Raw genomic sequence first — 20,811 nt, 5'->3', positions numbered from 1 at the left:
AACAATATATACTAATTTTTAAAGTATCAAATTGAATTTTCGTTCAATATAAATCTTTCAATTGCTACTGTAGCTTTTTTTCCCCAAAACTATGTCTTCAAAATAAGGGTGCGTCTTATATTCCGAAAAATACGGTAAGTTTATTTTGTATATGCGAATTATTGTCGTATTTTAAAAATATGTATATTTGTCTTAGAAATCGTAATAAGTTGACTTATCAAAATATATAGACTTACACTAAAATTTAAGTCATTATAATGATGCATTTATACAAAATTCATAAGTTTAAAGAAAATGTGTCATTTTTCTTCGTATAATATTTGCTGAATCCGCGTAAAGTGTAAATAGTACCGAATTACTCGTGTTACATTTTACTGAGTTTAGTTTTACAAGCAAAGCATTTAAAATATATTTTACAATATTAAAAACAATTTATGAATTAAGATGTTTAAAAGTTATTCCGAACCGTTGCCTTAATGTATTTGGAACTTTGTTTATCTAAGTTTGAAATCCTTTTTAAATACAGAATGCTGTTTTTTTTTTTTTCTCAAATACGTATATAATTTCTACAAAATTCCTATTGCTTTGTCATTTCATTTTTATGTATTGCTCAAGCAACTTTCGAAAAACGTATCAATACATTAATGTTAATTTATATACGGACCTTAATGTTAAAATGTGATTAAAATATATCTAATTGTGATTGAACTTGCATTTTTAAAGCTCCCTACAGTAAGTTTGTGTAAAAAGGAAACAATCTATTTTCCACGTGAGTACTTTTTAACCAATCAATTGGTTTCATTTACAATCTAATTTTGTTAACTCACTACATGAACGTTACACGAAGGTGTAAAATCATGAACCCAGAGACATTTTAAAATTCACTATGTTGCAAGGTTTGAGTAAAAAGTTTCTGAAATATCTAGAGAGGTGCCTTAGTTCCCGTAAATTGATATTTGTAATTCGATAATGTTAATTTAAAAGCTATTCAGGATTTGTTGGTTTTTATCTAGTCTGAATCTTCATACTTTTATTGGAAAGAAGATTTAATTAATTTCGTTGTTTACCTCCCACTTCGAGTCTAAAGTTATATTATAAACATATAAATGGTATATTTTCCTTATATCTCAGTTCGTCTATCTGCATGTTGTGATAGCCAGTTTTAAAGTAATTTGATGATGGAAAAGCAAATAAATATTTTCCTTTATTTTGATGGTATAAAAGGCAACAAATGAATATATTGAGAAGATAATGAGTTACGAAAATAGGATATATTGCTATATGTTTATTTTGCCTGTGCTGTTATGTAGGGATGATGCAAGTACCATCCTTATTATTTTGTTTGCATTGTTTTTGAATAATTGGTATTAGCCATCCCTAAATTTACTTCCTTTTTTAAAAAGTTTTTCCTTAGTTGTTTGCTTGTTGTTGTTTTTTTTAATGCAGTGTTTCAATAGACATAGGCAGTTTGTATTTATAACCAAGTTCTAAATACAACAGGTTCCATCTGTAATATTTGTTGTTTATCTATGATTGTATAACGTACAAAGTATTCTACACGTTACAGTCATCTAATGTTCATCTATTATTGGCTGATAATTCCTGTTTCACTCTGTACACAAGCTTTTTAAAAGAACACTAAATTTACGTAACAAAGCTAACTTCAACAGGTAATGATAGCATCGTGTACACTAGAATCATAACTTGTATTAAATTACTACTAGTTAATACAACTTATAAAAGTGGATACTCCATTTGAAACTATGTCACCTCAGTGAAATGGGTTGGCGCCATTGTTTTGGTTTTTGTGTTATCATATAATAAAAAAGAAGCAGAAGAAAGAAGAACAAAAAATCCAAACTTTTTGCTATGATATTTACAGACATTCCCGGAACTTGGGACACAGTTATTACATAGATATTGTTATAAAAAAAAACACTGTATAGTATTATAAAGTTCTGATGATCTATTGAGGAAATATTTATAATACCATTTCGATGAACAATCTGAGCCATCCATACATAGACAGTGCTATCGCCTGCCTGATAAAATTAACCTTTATTAGAGCTATAGGTGCATGAATTTGAGCAGTAAAACTGTCTGAAGAATAATAATAGCATAAAAACGTTCGAAGACTTCGAAATAGTTTTAAATTTTTGGGTGAAGAATATTAGTTTCATATCAATAAATGCTAAAAATGTTCGTAATATTTGGACCAGCCTTGTCCCCCTCTTTTTTAAGCGCATATCGAACCTCACACGCAAAAATCAAGTTTATTATATCAATTTAAAATTTAAAATGATGTTAAACATCATTGTGTACTAATTATTTTAAGTTAAACTTTTCACAGATGGTATCCTACAACGACAACTGTATCATTTTAATTTTCTGCAATTTATTGTATAGATATTCTGGCCACCATTAAGAAACCTCTTCATTCCTATCTTCTTGAATTGTTGGCTTGCTAAATTTGCCCTGGAAAATATGTTTGTAAGTATTTAAAACATCTTCCAATAGGACTCAAGTCTTGAAAAATAACCACGTTTTCTTTGGTAACTAATTCGTGTATATAAGTTTTAAATTATGCTAACATCGAAACTTCAGAGTTTTATTTTCTAGATAATGGAAACTTTATAGTTCAATTTTATAATATTTTTACTATAACGCCTAACTCATTACCTTCTATTGACCCTTTTAAATTATTACAAAAAAATAATCTTATTAATTTCAACACTTATGTACATTTAGAAAATACCACAATGAATTGTGGAGAATAAAACAACTTATATATCCTAAATCGTTAATGAAGGTTAAATGGCACCTTGTTGGTTGTCCAGAATCGCTTTCTGTAGAAGAATCACAAGAGTTTCTTTGATTCGAAGTGTAGATTCATTTTCTGCTTTCCCTACTACTTCGAACATCGTGGGCGAGATAAACGCATCACAGTCTCGAATTTTCTTTCAAACGATCTCTTAGTACAACCACCAATAAGGATTTAGGATATAGATGGTAATTTTTATTATTTCTTTATTTATAAAGTTTGATTATTCATTGCTCTTGCTTTACTGTTTACAGAACGACCTTCACAGGGCCATGCAGAGGTCTCAGTCTGCTTTATCTCAGCGCTTGACGATCCTTACAGCCACACTACTGTGCCTTATATTTACAAGGTAAACTGTTTTCATATATGCGGTTTATAGCGTGTGATAATCTAACAATAAGTCTGATGAAAGTATTTAATGGCCGTCGTTACACATATTTCAATTCTTCGGCTACTATTCTATGACTGAATAGTGGGATTTAGTCGTAACTCTTATAATGTATTCACGGCCGCAAAGTTCGGAGCCCGATTTGTTTCTTTTTGTAGGTTTGTTTTGGCGGGAGCGAGACGTGAGCCAAGGAGTCTCAGATCAACAGCCTGGCACGCTAACCGTTGGACTTCACTAGGCTCGTAGCCTTGGGTGCAGCAGTATTCAGAAGTGAAATAAAAGTATTTTGGTTTGCCTATTAAAAGTATATCTGTACAGCTTGATTTAATGTCTATCAATACTTCTTCGGATATAGGCCATCCAAGATGTTGTACATGTACGCGCTTGAAGAAACAGAAGTAGAAATATTTCAACATGAAGCTTTTATGAAACAAAATGTTCACATCTGACAAGATGTAGATATTGTGTTTGAAAACAAAACTGAAAATCATCTTTAAAATAAAGGAATAAATATTTATACCAAGAAAATGTAAAATCAGTTTATTAGTTCCATTACATTTTATCAGCAATATTTCTTAATCAAAAACAAATAAACCAAAACATCATTAATGTAACGATATTTAATTTATCACTGTCTTTACAAGGAAACAAAGAGCAGGATGATAAAATATGCCTAATTTTTCAACTTGCTCCATCAGTATGTAAAATGAAACGTAGTTACTATTCGCCATGAAAAGGTAGTTGGTTGAATTTTGCGCAAAGCTACACAAGGTCTGTCTGCGCTAGTTTTAAAGTGATAACCTAGCTAGTCAGTATCACACACCAAAATTGTTACCAAACACCCCTTACAAGCATGTGCTTAGAGAAACAGGGGTAGAAAAAACCTCGGATGTCACGTACAGTTGGTTTACTATGTCTATTAGTACTTCTTCAGGTCTAAGCCATCCAACATGTCATCAAACACCCCTTACAAGCACGTGCTTGGAGAAACAGGGGTAGAAAAAAACCTCGTACAGTTGGTTTAATATGTCTATTAGTACTTCTTCAGGTCTAAGCCATCCAACATGTCATCAAACACCCCTTACAAGCATGTGCTTGGAGAAACAGGAGTAGAAAAAAACCTCGGATGTCACGTACAGTTGGTATACTATGTCTATTACTACTTCTTCAAGTCTAAGTCATCCAAAATGTTATCAAATAACTCATACACGTACGCGTTTGGAGAAACAGGAATATAAATATAACTCCGACATCACGGATGGCTTAGACCTGAAGAAGTACTAATAGACATAGTAAACCAACTGTACGTGACATCCGAGGTTTTTTTCTACTCCGGTTTCTCCAAGCACGTGCTTGTAAGGTGTGTTTGATGACATGTTGGATGGTCTATACAGTCTGAAACAGTACTTAGAGACGTATGAACCCAAATTATATATAATGTTTGAGGACATTTACATTAAGCTAACTTCTCAAGGTCACGTGTTCATTAGCTTCATGCAATTTTTGACGAACTTTGTCAGTTATAGTCCTTGACTGAAAAAAGCAGTTCCGTGTTTCTATAAAGATTTTCATAAAATTTTATCGTAGTTGAGCATACATTACATCGCTACGTCATTCACCAGATATTGTCAGAAGATTCTTTAATCACTGACCACACATCATTCTGTTATATTCTATAATATTTATAAGTAAACCTAAAAGAATAGTGACTTTTGACAAATTTACTGTTTTTATCATCATTGTAACAGTTATCTGTATTTCTAAATGACATTCTTTCAGATATAGCAGAAATAAATTGGAACAAGATTTAAATATAACACTGAAAACTTAAATTTCTGGAATCAGTTAACATTACAAAAATAAATATATCAAGTCTTTTATTCACTCTTTTTTTCTTTAGAAAATAAAGTATATTGAATGGTTAATATTACTCGAATCTTGATAAAAAAAACGAAAGATGTGGCAAAAAATGAATTATGGAAAAAAGAGTAGACAAAGATACAGGTTGACGTAAAATAGAATTTATCTAAGACTTCTGATAAAGATTACGTAACTTGTTGACTTTTTCTGCAGTCTTCTTAATTTGTTCATTTAGGATGCAAAATCAGAAGTGTGTAAAATAGCATTTTAGATCTCTATTTTATCACCTAAAATTTGTCTCCGAAATGGCCTTTCGTTAATAACAGAACTTTTCAGTTGGGCAAAAGATTCTCTGAAACGCAATTTATGTGTACAATAAAACACTTTAACATTTACTATCCGAATGTAGAAAGCTGACAAAGCAATAAAAACCAACAGGCCTAAATTTACTTTCCTGTAACCTCTGACGGATTTCAGTTAATGATGAACTGACATTTATTGTTTATTGATTTATTTGCAGAAGTTAAACAAAGTTATCTGATCCTAATATTACTTATATGCTTATCTTATTATTGCAAAACTAATCTTCATAGTATCATCAGCGCTGTGCATTAAATGTCACCATACTGAAAGAATATTAGTAATAAATATTCTTAGTCGGATCACTCCAAACTCCCAGGCATCCTTTAGTAAGAAAAAAAGAGGATTTGTTTGTTTGGAATTATGCACAAAACTACACATTGGGCTACCTATGCTCTGCCCACCACGGGTATCGAAACCTGGTTTCTAGCGTTGTAAGTCCGCAGTCATGCCGCTGTGCCACTGGGGGCAAAAAATAATAATGATAATAAAAGAGGATGAATATTACAACGTCTGCAATAAGTGTATTTAATTATTTTGTTTTAGATGTATGTTTTCTAGCAATAATTTGCTGTCAATAGAACTAAACACTTTAACAGTTGTATCCTTAACTACCAGTTATTATATGGACATTCAATGCATTATTACTTCACAATGCAGCAGTTGTGGTAATGTTATTGTTGCAATTAATCACTGATTAGACAGGATTCTATGGTAAAGGATGTTGAACTGATTCAACTTTAGAATAAATTAAGGACAAGTGACTGAAATAGGGAAGTACAATCTTTATGGATAAATAATTATAAAGATGTCTAGAGGAAGTGAATGAACATCCTGTGGAGATTGATGAATGAATGAATGGGTTGGAGGAAGTGACTGTAGAAGGAAGTACAGTGAACAATCTTTATGGATAAATAATTATAAAGATGTCTAGAGGAAGTGAATGAACATCCTGTGGAGATTGATGAATGAATGGGTTGGAGGAAGTGAATGTACAGACTTGGGAAAGTGAATGAATAGGAACTATAAGTTGTTAGTAGATACTAATAAAATTGATGAAGTGACAGTAGAATGAATTTAACTGTGATTTAAGAAAACATGGACACCTGGATGTGCGATTACTGATGGGGAAATTTAACAGATACTGAGAGAGATATTTGTTTCAGATATATGTATACCACATTACAATCTCGACACTGTTTAGCCCTTATATTAAATGCCCGTGAAATTCTTTTATTTTTATGTTAACCTTCCCTCACATATAGTTCTTTTATTTATTAATCCTTCTATTAGTAACAATAAACAGCTTTTCTTTCTTTGCTATACGTAAATAAATGGTTGAATTGTTGAAGTTTCTGATAATCAATACTTTACACTATTTACTTGTTCAGGATGAAACAAAAGAAAATGAAGTAGTTTTACCTGTCACAATATATAACCGGTTACGCAATAAACAGTTATCTAAGGGTAAGATTTACTGCTGATTATTAGCCTATTTTTGATTTGTAAGTTCGTAGACATCAAACTCTTTCTGATCAATGATAAACGCCCCCCAGTGGCACAGCGGTATGTCTACGGACTTTTTATACTCGTGATGGCAGAGCACAGATAGCCCATTGTTTGACTTTGTGCTTAACTACGAACAAACGAAACTCGTCATCTCTTTTATATGTATAAATATAAGGAGAAGTGTATTATGAAAGTTAAACAAGTGACTTTTTTTATTATAAAATTACCTTTTCTTCTGTCGGTCCGGCATGGCCAGGTGGTTAGGGCGCTCGACTCGCAATCTGCGGGTCGCGGGTTCGGATCCCCGTCACACCAAACATACTCGCCCTCTCAGCCGTGGGGGCGTTATAATGTGACGGTCAATCCCACTATTCGTTGGTAAAAGAGTAGCCCAAGAGTTGGCGGTGGGTCGTAATGACTAGCAGCCTTCCCTCTAGTCTTACACTGCTAAATTAGGGACGGCTAGCGCAGATAGCCCTCGTGTAGCTTTGCGCGAACTTTAAAATAAAAAATAAACTTTTCTTCTCTCTCTTTACAGTCTCTAATGTAGCAAGTTCCAACGACGGGGATGGCACATCTCAAAACTCTACCTGTTAAAACATAAAATAATATTTATTAATAGTTAGAGAATTAGGCTAAATGGTCGTAGAAGAAATCTGTAAACATTATTTAATTCTTCCAGAGGTATTACAGCTTTGATACAGCAATTTCAAAGTCAAGTCCTTGATGTATGTAATCTAGCATCAGATGAACACTAATATCTGCCAGTGACGGCGTAAGTATTAAGATAATAATAATGTGTGTTTGTTCCATTCCAAAGCAGGGTAAAATAAAGGTCAGCTCATCTACCTATCTTCTATGAGAAATATTAGTGATAGCCATGTGGAGCCAAAACAAATCCAATGGTTAATGGCCTGAGTGTTGGCTTACCTGATAACGCCAGAACAGTGTGAGGTCTAACAAAGTTTTAGCAGGTCCCATATTCCCTAAACATTGTATCTAACTCCTATATGCATGTACAGTTATGTACCGCCTTTTTATTTAATACAATCTGTTTACTGTTTTCTTCTAGGATAGTGGTCACATCCAACATGAGTCGAGCAAGATTAAATCAGCTGGTCTGGCAGCTCTTTCTGCCTGTTTTGGGTTCTGTAGCTGTGGTCTGATACAAGAACAAAACTGCTGCTCCCATCTCGCGTCAGCCACACAATCTAGCTTTAGCAATCAAATTTCCAATGCTCCCACTGTCTAAATAGCCAAAACACCTGGAAGTCAAGTTTCCACTGCTCTCGCTGTCTCAATAGCCAAAACACCTGGGAGTCAAGTTTCCACTGCTCCCGCTATCTCAATAGCCAAAACACCTGGAAGTCAAGTTTCCACTGCTCCCGCTGTCTCAATAGCCAAAACAACTGGGAGTCAAGTTTCCACTGCTCCCACTTTCTCAACAGCCAAAATATCTGGAAGTCAAGTTTCCGCTGCTCCCACTGTTTCAATAGCCTAAACACCTGGGAGTCAAGTTTCCACTGCTCCCACTGTCTAAATAGCCAAAACACCTGGTAGTCAAGTTTCCACTGCTCCCACTTTCTCAACAGCCAAAACATCTGGGAGTCATATTTCCACAGCTCCCGCTGTCTCAATAGCCGAAATAGCTGGGAGTCAAGTTTTCACTGTTCCCACTGTTTCAATAGCCAAAACATCTGGGAGTCAAATTTACACCGCTCCCATTGTCTCAACGGCCAAAATATCTGGGAGTCAAGTTTCCACTGTTCCCGCTGTCTCAATAGCCGAAATAGCTGGGAGTCAAGTTTTCACTGTTCCCACTGTTTCAATAGCCAAAACATCTGGGAGTCAAATTTACACCGCTCCCATTGTCTCAACGGCCAAAATATCTGGGAGTCAAGTTTCCACTGTTCCCATAGCAGAGATTTTACGTTGATTAAAACCCCAGTTTAGATCGTATTCTTGCTACAGTGATGTTTCAGTAAGCATGAGAGACTCTATATTGGTTGAGCTGTAACATGTTGTGGTTCTGGTGACTTCGCTGCTTGATACTCTTTCTCCATTCTCTGAGGTATAAAGTCCTTTATTAGTCACGTTGTTGAATCATTAAAAAAAATTAAAGTTGGTTTTACTACGTAATTAAAATGATAAACTTGATTTATTATATTCAGGTATTAGCAAGTCTGGCCCTTCTTACGAAGTTGTAGTATTATATCTAATATATTCTGCCTGTTAATATCTCGTACTTTATTATAAATGTAGTAAAGTGGAATATTTCACCATTAAGGTATTTTGGAATACTATGTGCCTTAAGGATGTGGTAAACTTTGTGGTAATTTAATCAAAATATGGCTATAAGAAAACTATATTTGTAACAGCAAAAAATGTTCAATGTTATTTACTTCCAATAATTAAATTTCATTCAAGACGGCCTTCTAAAAGTTATCGCCACGTTCTTGTCCACGTTTTTTAGAATACAATCATATTTTCGATAGAGCTTTATGACACCGCTTATTGGAAATTATTAAAGTAACCGAATAAAAAATATATTGACTGGAATAATACAGGGTGGGAGAAGTTTCCTTTGATTAGTTTGTATGTTTATTAACACGATCATCTGCTGTTTCAATTGAAAGTTTATGATAATAAAATATCAAAAAATACACATTTTAAATTGATACAAGCGTCTCTCATTTTCATGCACAGTAATCATCCTTTTTCAGTTTTAAACTATATGTATTTTTTTCTGTTTTTTCAAATTATTATAAAATCCTTTTTTTTACTGACGGATATATATTGAAATGAAAACTGTCTTAATAAGGAACACAATATTATCAAACATTTTGAAAAACTTATATGTATATATCAAGTACGTAACACTTTGTGTCACACATGCGCTGAACCATTTAGACAGGTAGCTTGCTCCCAATTTAAAAACATTACAGCAACAAATATATTTCCAAGTGTTTATGGACCTATTCTCAACACTCTTTTCTCATAGCTATATGAGATGAGATTAGTGGCGATAAAGAACAAAAAACTGTAAACAAGAACATTTAAGAAACATTCTACGTAAAACGGTGGTTGCCCTGACGAAGTTTCAAGTTTTAAATAAGTCCCCATAGACCCATGATTGTGAAAAACACAAAAGTCCAGGAAGCTTAACAAATCCTTGAAATGCTTTTAGAACGAAACGCTAAAGAATGAGAAACCGAGACACATTCAGCTTTCGAAACGCAAGGACATCAAATCAGAATTCTGGACTTTTGTTTTGAAAAAAGAAATGTCATGTCAAATGTTAGTAGACACAGACAAACATAATGTTAAAATTGAGTGTTAGCATTCGTTAATATGTGCATCGATAATAAGCACAGAAAATGCGTGCATAAAGTTCAATTAGTGTAGTTTAGTGTAAGCAAAGACGTTGAGAATAATATAGTATACTCATCAATAGAAGGTTTATGTGATGCCCTTAGTAACTAGGACTTAGTCACACATTACTTGTAGAACAGAAACAGTCTGAAGGATTCGAAATGGTGTATATAAGTGTTTTACACTGACAAAAAAGAAACCTATCATTCTATAGGTATTTGAAGAACTTGTATCATTTCGTCACAATTTAATTCTTCGTATTGTTAGTCGACACTAGGCAGCTGGTACGTAATTGAATAGAGTTGTTTAAACTATTTTAACATACGAATATCTTGTTATCAGTATATAGTTTCAGCTTGGTTAAGTGGGGAAGATTATTTGTACTCCTTTTGTTGTTTTTAGAAATGATGATTAAGTCCAACAAACTTCTACTAAAGGTCGTATTTTTTCTGCTTTTTAAACAATGGCCTTGCGTCTATGTATCCAAGAGATCTCAATGCTTTGGAGAACAGTCCTGTCAATCCCCTCCCCTTTTATTTCCATAAACTATCAAAATTATTTTAAACTTGCAGCCTCAAAGTGCAAGTTTATGCAGACCAAGGCTCATCCTTGGAGCCACATCAAGAGACTTAACAGGTTCGAATGAAAACAGCTGTTCATTTTGAAGTATTGTGTAGTTTCTTTTGTGAGATTTCGTTTACTACCATGTTAACTGTGGCAGGAGATTCGCCCAGTTTTATTTTAACCATACTCTTCAATTAGCAAATGAGGACGTTAGTTCGTAGGTGCTTGGGGTTTTGATCAGTCTTAAATTCGAGAATAACAACATTAGTCCTTATTGAGGAGTTATTTCTGATCCTTTTCTTATCCTAAACGCTCTAACGTGAGTTTTTTCTTTGTTTCTACAGAAAACATTGAAGACACTCATCTTTACATTTCATATGTATCAGTTTTTACTATACTTTACTTGTATAATAACTTTTAGAATATACTTATTGTACTGAAACTGTTGTAAAACCTTTTAAAGCAACTCTCCGATGGAATTAAAACTCTTTTTTTTCCATTGTTTTGTAATTTATAACTAGACATTTCTTATTCTGAAAAAGTGGTTACATTATTAGAACTTTTTCACGTATTATGGAAATAAAAATCATGATTTTACCTTAAATGTTGCTCCGAATAAAAGACATTGTATATTTGTTAGAAACAAATCTTGCTACACACAAATTTATCTAAGCCGCAGTGTGACACGTGGTAATGAATTAAATCAGTATGGTGTAGGAAGGTCGATCTTTATTTCGGCCTAGCTGTTACATAGTTTAGCTGGATTTTAGATTTACAACATTACTGAACGTACACATCTTTTCCTTAAGAATGTTGTACAGACTCGATAAGTATATTTACACTTCAAATTCATGTGTTTTAATAACGTCACATTACAGGAAAATCAAGGGAAGTTGTGAGAACTTCTGATAAATAACACTTGTCTTGTATAATCACAGTGTTTGTGGCTATCAACACTTCCAGAGGGCGGGCAGTCTTCACGTGAACATGCTTGAAAGTTTGTACTTTGTAGTGGTAACCTTTTCTACGGTGGGCTATGGTGACTACAGACCTGATAACTACCCATCCCAGCTCTTTATGGTCGTGATGATATGTGTGGCGTTAGTAGTTCTACCCACTCAGGTAATAAAGCTAGCTGTGAAAACTATCAAAGCTATCGTTAACGTGAAATTGAAGAAAAGTTCCGACCAACTGATAAATTAATTTACACCTTAATTAGCAGTCGATTTTTTCAGATTATAGTAGATACGTATACGATTAATAATCCCTGAAAATAGTTATTTCAGTAATAATCCCTGATTGCAGTCGTTCTCGGATGACGGTAAAGTTTTTAGTAGAAATTTCATTAAAATTTTATTAGTACTACTTTTCTTTCTTAACGGCCTGCTAATTTTTATTGTGAACCGATAATTCAATTAATTACATTTATTGAAATACTGCTTATTATTCCGGTGAGATTATATCTCTGAGTAGTTTATTATTTAAAATCTAAGTGTTCGGTCTTTAGAAAATGAAATCATCAAAGGATTAAATATATATATATATATATATACAAAGCTTCATTCTTTATATGTATATGACTTGATTCATATCTGATTTCATTATCGACTGAAAGTACCTTTAAAATGGAACTGTGTGCAAATGAATATATGTATATCATAATTGTTTTCTGGTAGCTCAATAAGTATTACGTTTTCTATTGGATCAGCTTAAAAAACTTGAGAAAATATAGAATTGACTGTTGTTCAGATAAACAAAGCAAGATTGTAGTATCCTTTCCTTTTCATAATAACTACTTTTTTTGGGTTTGTTTTAAATGAATTCATACTTTAATTCTATATTTTAAGAAGTTTTAACAATAAAAAGGGTATACTTGAAAAAAAAAAACCGCACACAGTAGAACGACAAAACTAAACATCTTCATTCTGTTCTCTCAATGATATTTTGTCCGGCTAATTTTCATGTGTTACTTTTGTCTCTCATAGTTATTACAAATTTTTAAGTGTTTTCTCCTCCTTCTGGTACTTGCTATAGTTCGAACAGTTAGTTTTTACATGGATGGAACGGCAAAAGCTAGGAGGGACTTACAGCACCCATCGAGCTCAGAGCGAACGACACGTGGTTGTGTGCAGTACAACCCTCAAAGCTGAGATTGTTATGGACTTTTTAAACGAGTTTTATGCTCACCCACTTTTGCAGGTTAGTATCATTGAACCCGAGATGTATCTTACAGTGGAATGACGAATTTGATTAGTAACGCTAAATTTCACTTTTTTCTTGGAAATAAAAACTATGCATCAAAGCTTGAAAACATCATTTTATTGGATAATTATTAATGGCAAACTGTAATATTATTGAACGAAAACGTTAACTTTACTATGCCCTTATATATATTTATCATAACATCATAAGTCAGCCCAAGCTATCATAAATAAATAAGAAAGACCAAATTTCCATTGTTCTGATTTATACAATGATGTTATAAATAAATTGTGTGAAAGTTAGAATTTTTGTGTTATTTAGCATAGCATCCACCAACACATTTGTTTCACGTTCATAACCCAGACAAAGGTAGATCAGCTTGTTCAATATAAAAACAAAAGCCGACGTAAAGTTGTTGATTAATAAAATCATTTTGGACGTTTATTATTTTAATTGAAATATAAATGATAGAAACTTGATATTTGATCTTCCATATTTATTTTATTTTCACCAGAGATAAAAAAAAACAACAACAAAAAACCTAAGCTATGAGTTAGAGGATTGATATGTTTGTTTTGAAACCCCTTTGTTGTTAATTGTAGTTTCACCTAATCAAGGCTCATTAGCACGGCTTGAGTCATCAAACTAAAGAAATACAGCAGGGCCTGTTATAATGAGTTGTGTGTGTATGTATTATTCACATATCTAACGTAGATTAGGTTACTAAATTGTGAGTTAAAAGGCCTTAAAGACACCATAAATATTACACATACACACACACATATAGATAGATAGATAATTATTTTACATTGCATTAATTATTACAACTTAACTTTCCCGGTTTTTTTCGCCAGGATTATTTTGTGGTACTACTGTCCCCTTGTGAACTGGACAGCACAATGAGGATGATCCTCCAGGTTCCATTATGGGCCCAAAGAGTAATCTATATTCAAGGGTCCGCGATGAAAGACACTGACTTAACCCGTGCTAGGTAAGTATGATCGAGTGCTTTAAACTTATATAATATGGAAATGAAGTGTAAGGTAAAATTACTGATTTTTGGCCTCAGTCTATGGTTTAGTATACTGTCATATACACACTGATATCTTAGTTTCATTACTAGTTAATGGCACAAATTAATGAAACTGCAGCTTAAATTAGTTATAGTAGAAGCCAATTTATCAATTGATGGTTCATTTTAAATCTTATCTGTAGTAGGTAACTTGTAGCTTAATTTCTCTAAACCGTTGTGTTGAACGATCCTAGTAAGTGTAATATTTTTATAATATGCTTTTTTTATGTATATGGTACTTATCTAAGAGAGAGCGAATTTCCTCAAAGCTCTCTGAATTAGTGTTTCTGCTAACTACAAAAAGGCTATTTTTTATAAAGAACATTCAAAGCAAATGGTGTTCTGTTGAATGTAGTAGTATAAAATAGTGAATCATCTTTCAGTATTAGACCTGACAAAAATGGCAAGTAAAAAACAAAACGCAATATATTTTTTTCAGCAAGAACTCAACGTACGTAGTAATCTTATAACAAATAATTTAAATCCGACATCTAAACGCAAAAGTTTAAATTTAAAGGCGTTTAAAAACAAATAAAATTTTCTCACCAAAAATATTCCCCCAGAGAAAAAAAAATCACCTGAAGATGAAGAAGTAGGATCCTTAAAAATGGATCAAGAAATTCAATAGTTTTCAGGTTATATTTTGTTCGAATTATCTATGTACCAACTAAAATATTTTCTTTAGCGACTTTTTTGAAGTATGAATAAAATCGTCAAGCGTGACATAAGCAAGTGAAAGACAAACTATAATAAGCAGGGAAGTAAGTTTCACTTGAAATTCGGAAAAAAACACAAACTGATCTTTTAATAGTAATTGTTGGAAGCCTCCAAAATGTGTCCATAACATCATGAATGAAGTACAATTAACCACGCTAACACTATAATCCACACAGAACCAAAACAATTAACTATCAAAAACTTTTCATTTCTAATTCTTAGCATTATAATCCACACAGAACCAAAACAAGTAATTATCAAAAACGTTTAATTTCTAATTCTCTGTTGTATAATTTTTTTTGAAAAAAAGGTTAAAGCCCAAGTACGATACAATTACAAGTATTTTCGTCTTCTGTTTTAACGATATTTTATATTCAGGTTCTTCATCCTTGGCCACCAAGATAAGGTTTACCTGTCATCAAAACCAGCCTTAAGGTAGGCAAAGTTAACACCTGCCACGGGGGCAAAAACGTAGTAGCAATATGAAAGTACGAACAAGATAATAACACAGTTTTGTCAAAGTGAAAAAAAAAAATTAACGAATGGAAGAAAGGAAATAAATAACATAAGAGAGAAGAAGATGGAAGTAATAAAGATTAACATTGAAGAAAGAATGAGATTGATTAAACCGAAACATGGTCCGCAAAATTTGGAGTGTCAGTAATGTCATTGCATTACGTTTCAATACGTCAATGATTATCACTTCCTGAGCCACGGTGGGCACCTTATTATTGCTGTAACAGGCTACAGAGTCTCGGACTCTTGGTTTAGGTGCAGGCGATTAAAGTTCCTACCAGATGGTGACACAGAAACAAAGAAAATTCGAAAACAATCGTTCCCTTTGTTACCAGAAGATTCCAAATCTGTATGGTCTTAGTGTCTACTGTTTAAATAGATGCGACTAATGAATATGAAGAATGTTTTCTTTGTTTCAGTATAATGAAGATCGATATAGAAATAAAGAATAATCATTTATTCATTTTAATTGGCTTTAATTAGGCCTCATGTCACATTGTGGACATCGCTTGTTTGGTGTTGAGAGCAGAAAACAGAAATAATCAATGTAAGGATCATAAAGTCAAGAATTTCGAGGGATTTAAGGCAGTGAAATAATGTGAACATGTAGAAAACAATGAAAGCATAAATCTTTATAATGTGAAATCAAGGAGGTGCTACTAAGTTTTGACAGAACAGGAATCATATCACTGTGAAAGAGTAAACACTGATAGGGAAACCAACGTATCACTGGGAAAGAGTGAACACTGATAAGGAAACCAACATATCACTGTAATGAGTAAACACTGACAGGGAAACTAACATATCACTGTGAAAGAGTAAAACACTGATAGTGAAACAACACATCATATCTCTTTGAAAGAGTAAAACACTCATAGTGAAAACAACACATCATGTCTCTTTGAAAGAGTAAAACACTCATAGTGAAAACAACATATTATATCACTGTGAAAGAGTAAAACACTGATAGTGAAACAACACATCATATCACTTTGAAAGAGTAAAACACTGATAGTGAAAACAACATCGAAAACATGACACTGGTGGCAACAACGATTGTGGTCATGTGACTGAAGTCCCAAGAAATCATATATCATGGCCAAATGATATAAGGAATGACACGAGATGACTACTTGCCATAATAGACCAACTGCAAGATCTAAAGTTTCCATAGGCCACAAATAAAATACGATTTGCTGCAACCTATTGTAAGTGACATCATACTAATGGAGAAGAAATGCACAGTTCTTGATAGGTTCAAACAATCTCAGTAAAGTGGTAAGCCCGTTTAAAAATATGAACAACAAATAGTTCAATATCAATGTTTATACTTCTCTAAAGATTCAGTTTCTGAAACAAAGGTTTGCTAAATTAAACCCAGAAACGTCAGCGTAGGTTTGTTAAATTAAACCTAGAAACGTCAGCGTAGGTTTGTTGAATTAAACCTAGAAACGTCAACGTAGGTTTGTTAAATTAAATCTGAGAGCGTCAACATAGGTTTGTTTAATTAAATCTAGGAACGTCAACATAGGTTTGTTAAATTAAATCTAGGAACGTCAACGAAGGTTTATTATATTAAACCTAAGAACGTCAACGTAGGTTTGTTAAATTAAACCTGAAAACGTCAACATAGGTTTGTTAAATTAAACCTAGAAATGTCAGCGTAGGTTTGTTAAATTAAATCTGAAAACGTCAACATAGGTTTGTTAAATTAAATCTAGGAACGTCAACATAGGTTTGTTAAATTAAATCTAGGAACGTCAACATAGGTTTGTTAAATTAAATCTAGGAACGTCAACGAAGGTTTGTTAGATTAAATCTAAGAACGTCAACATAGGTTTGTTAAATTAAATCTAAGAACGTCAACGAAGGTTTGTTAGATTAAATCTAAGAACGTCAACGAAGGTTTGTTAGATTAAATTTGGAAACGTCAGCGTACAGACAATTTTGGCGAACTCTAAGTATTATTAGTAATCATCCCACCAGGGGAGATCCAAACCCAAAAATATTTTATCTAGTAGCCCCCCCCCCCCCGATGCTCAGAGGTAACTTTCAGAGCTTATAACGGGTAGCTTTGCGCTTAACAACTAACAAACAAAAAAACTAATAATCTATTAAACAGTATAATAATTTCCTAGAATTCTTCTGACAATGCCAGTCACGGTTATTAGAGGAGAACGAATCTTCTTGTAGCTGAAACTGATCAAGACTGATTTGAGATCCGCGAGGACGCAGAAATATTGAGCTCGTTATATCGTTGAAGCTCTAGGCTTGATAAATCGTGCTCAAAATATTGGTTCAATAAAAGCCAGAATAGTGAATTTTAAATAAAATGTGGAATAGTTTTCTTTCTAAGTTTAGCATTCATTATTTTAATTTAACTGATGATCGAAATTTAAAACCTGAAAGCAAAAATAAATTTGTTTCACACGAAATGATGAATGCGTATGTTATACCAAGTGAAATAACGCTCTTTATTTTTAGTGCCGCATCATTTAATTAGGCTTACGTTTCACAAACCCAGTAGCGTATTCTCTTATTTATTTTTACAGCCGGCACTACCTACCACATAAAAATACTTTTAGTAGTTAAATGCCCTCTCGGTAAGTCTGAGGGCTTATAACGCTAAATATGGGGTTTCGATACTTACGGTGGGCAGAGCACAGATTGCCAGTTATGTAGCTTTGCGCTTAACAACAACAAGAAATGCAGTTAAATATATATACAGTACTAAAAATATTATGTTCTATTTGTTTTCATTATTTATTTTTGGTTGCCATTAATTTTTTATTGTTACAAACAGAATGAATGCGGCAGAGGCTTGTTTTATTTTGACGGCCAGAAACTACGCTGACCGCAGTGCAGCGGTAAGTCTCAGTTCTACAATGTTGTTACGTACTTGAAAGTTTCTATATTTTTGTGTCAGATTAATTTAAAATTGTTTCACTAAGCTTATTTGTAGTTAAGCACAAAGCTACAAAAGAGGCTATCTGTGCTTTGCCCACCACGGCTATCGAAACCCGGTTTCTAGCGTTGTAATAGCGCAGACATACCGCTGTGTCACTAGGGGGGGGGGGCTTGTTAAAAATTGACCAAGTCTCCTAAAATCAGTTGTACGTCTTTTATTGCCATACCGCTGTTCACTGGGGGGCAATAAAAGACGTACAACTGATTTTAGGAGAATTGGTCAATTTTTAACAAGCACTCCAGTGTACAGCGATATGTCTGTGGACTTACAACACTAGAAACCAGGTTTCGATACTCGTGGTAGGCAGAGTACAGATAGCTCGTTGTGTAGCTTTGTGCTTAAATTCAAACAAACGTCTTTTATTGCATTAAAAACTGCTTTCTTTATAAATTAAACATGATGTTTCTCTATAACTGAAAATCAGTGAATTGCCGTTCACGTTATGAAAACAATATATTATAAATCTATATAAATATAATAGTACTGCCTGTTGTATGTCCATGTAACTAGTTCTATATAAATATAATAGTACTGTCTGTTGTATGTCCATGTAACTACTTCTATATAAATATAATAGTACTGTCTGTTGTATGTCCATGTAACTACTTTGCAGGGTATGGATGAATCATCACCAAATGTGGCATGAAGGTTTGTTGGGTCCATGCGGAGATACATGCAAATTTGGGTTTTCTCATTTTGTGTTTTACAGTTTTTATTGGTGTTTTTGCGTTTTTTTACAATTACGTATAAGGGAAGCAACTTTTCATGTCCTGAGATAACCTTTCATTAATCATGAATTTACACAACTTCCGTCCAGGGTATGAGTGCTCCAGCTGGTTTTCAATATTTCTTTCGTGAATAAAAAAAGTTTTAATAAAGCAGTAATTGAGGGATGATTCCCTTTGGGTTATATAAAAGCGCCACACCTAGAGAGTACAAGTAAGTATAGGACATTTAATAATTTCTAGTTGAATGGTAATTTATGGGCTAAAAGATCAGGCCAAGATAGCTGTATTAACTGTCCCTAATTTAGAATTGCCGACAACAGCGGAGACAACTAATCGGCTGTAACCACCACCTACATAGCTACTCTGATCCGAATAGCGTAATTAAATATCACTTTTATAACGCGTCTCGAGCTGAAAGTCTAAAGCATTTTAAACGAAATGACGTGGGCTCGAACCTTTCATCTGATGTTGTCCTGCATTACACATTAACAACTATGCCACTTCCTACCTATAACCATAAGGTTAGAATAAACTAATATTTTGAAGATAACCTATTTTCAAACGATGACAGTTATTCATAGCGTTTATTATTTAAAAAACAAAGACAACTAAACATTGTTTTATCTACAACAAAAATACTTCCTGTAGGACTACAGAAAATGTATTTATAATATTAGTGTTTTGAAATAGCTATTAATAAAAATAAACACTAAATCAAATCAGATTTTCAGAAACACTCTAAATTAGGCGGTGGATGGAGGGCGTTAACAACAGCATTTCAAACCCTGGGTGAATATATTTAGGCAATATAAGATATCAGGAGTCTATTACAAGGTTGAACAAAAACTGATTTTTTAATACGGTATGAATTGGACGACAAGTTACCACCATAATGCATACGTATATTTTGTAATTTGATTTTTAACAAAAACTAAAACAGACTTTTTTTTCTCTCTAAAATGTTTCATTTATATATACACTGAGTGGTCACAAGTAAATAGACACCTAATTTTTCGTCATTTAACTGATTTATGCTAACTAATTTGTGTTCACAGAGCATTATATAAATGAAAATGGTCCTCACACTAATTATCTTGTGCTACAACATGCCTAGAACTCAATGTTCCCTCGGATTGTCAGATTTTGTTAGAGGAAGGATAGTTGGTCAAGCAGATGGTGGAATAAGTCAGCGGCAAATTTCGCAGAATTTGGGAATCCCGCTTTCTACAGTCAACAGAATCATCGTGCAGTTCAGGAAACACGGCAAGGAAACCACTGAGAAGCGTCCAGGTCGTCCTTGTCCATCGGAGAGGACAAAAAGAGCTGTCAAGAGGAGCATCGAAATGGATCCCAGATTAACGATTGCAGAAGTGGCCAAAGTTGGTGGGATGAGCCCGAAATCTGTTCAACGGATTCTTCACAGATTGGGTTATCGTTGCAGAGCAGCTAGACGGAAGCCCTTATTAAGACCTGCCAACATAGTCAGACGAAAGAAGTGGGCAAATGATGTGATGACCAAGCTTCTGGAGTTTTGAAAGACCGTATTGTTCTCAGACGAATCAAGCTTCGCTCAATTTTCGGGACAGTGGAAGGATATGGGTCTGGAGAATGCCTCACCAAGAGTTTTGGCTCAACAGATTGCAGCTAAATGTGAAGCATGGTGGTTTCAGAGTGATGGTTTGGGGAGCTGTTTGGGCTAGTGGGAGATCGAGCTTAGTGGAGTGCGTTGGCAAC

The 20,811-nt window shown here is 33.6% G+C and overlaps 1 protein-coding gene across 1 annotated transcript in view; it reads left to right on the top strand.

Annotated features, from left to right (window-relative positions):
* Window positions 1-20,811, top strand: part of LOC106465293 (potassium channel subfamily T member 2-like) — a gene marked incomplete at its 5' end in the record, with an annotated part of 71,587 nt that overhangs the window by 5,768 nt on the left and 45,008 nt on the right. Inside the window, 6 exons of the mRNA XM_013925500.2 lie at window positions 2,407-2,490; window positions 3,076-3,170; window positions 11,813-11,996; window positions 12,909-13,073; window positions 13,931-14,067; window positions 18,185-18,248. Coding sequence (XP_013780954.1) covers window positions 2,407-2,490; window positions 3,076-3,170; window positions 11,813-11,996; window positions 12,909-13,073; window positions 13,931-14,067; window positions 18,185-18,248 — 729 coding nt within the window. The remainder of the gene's footprint in view (window positions 1-2,406; window positions 2,491-3,075; window positions 3,171-11,812; window positions 11,997-12,908; window positions 13,074-13,930; window positions 14,068-18,184; window positions 18,249-20,811) is intronic.

The sequence above is a fragment of the Limulus polyphemus genome, unplaced genomic scaffold (genome assembly GCF_000517525.1).
Source record: "Limulus polyphemus unplaced genomic scaffold, Limulus_polyphemus-2.1.2 Scaffold1897, whole genome shotgun sequence".
In the NCBI taxonomy this organism is placed as follows: Eukaryota; Metazoa; Arthropoda; class Merostomata; order Xiphosura; family Limulidae; genus Limulus; species Limulus polyphemus.
This window is presented reverse-complemented; position numbering and strand designations above follow the sequence as displayed.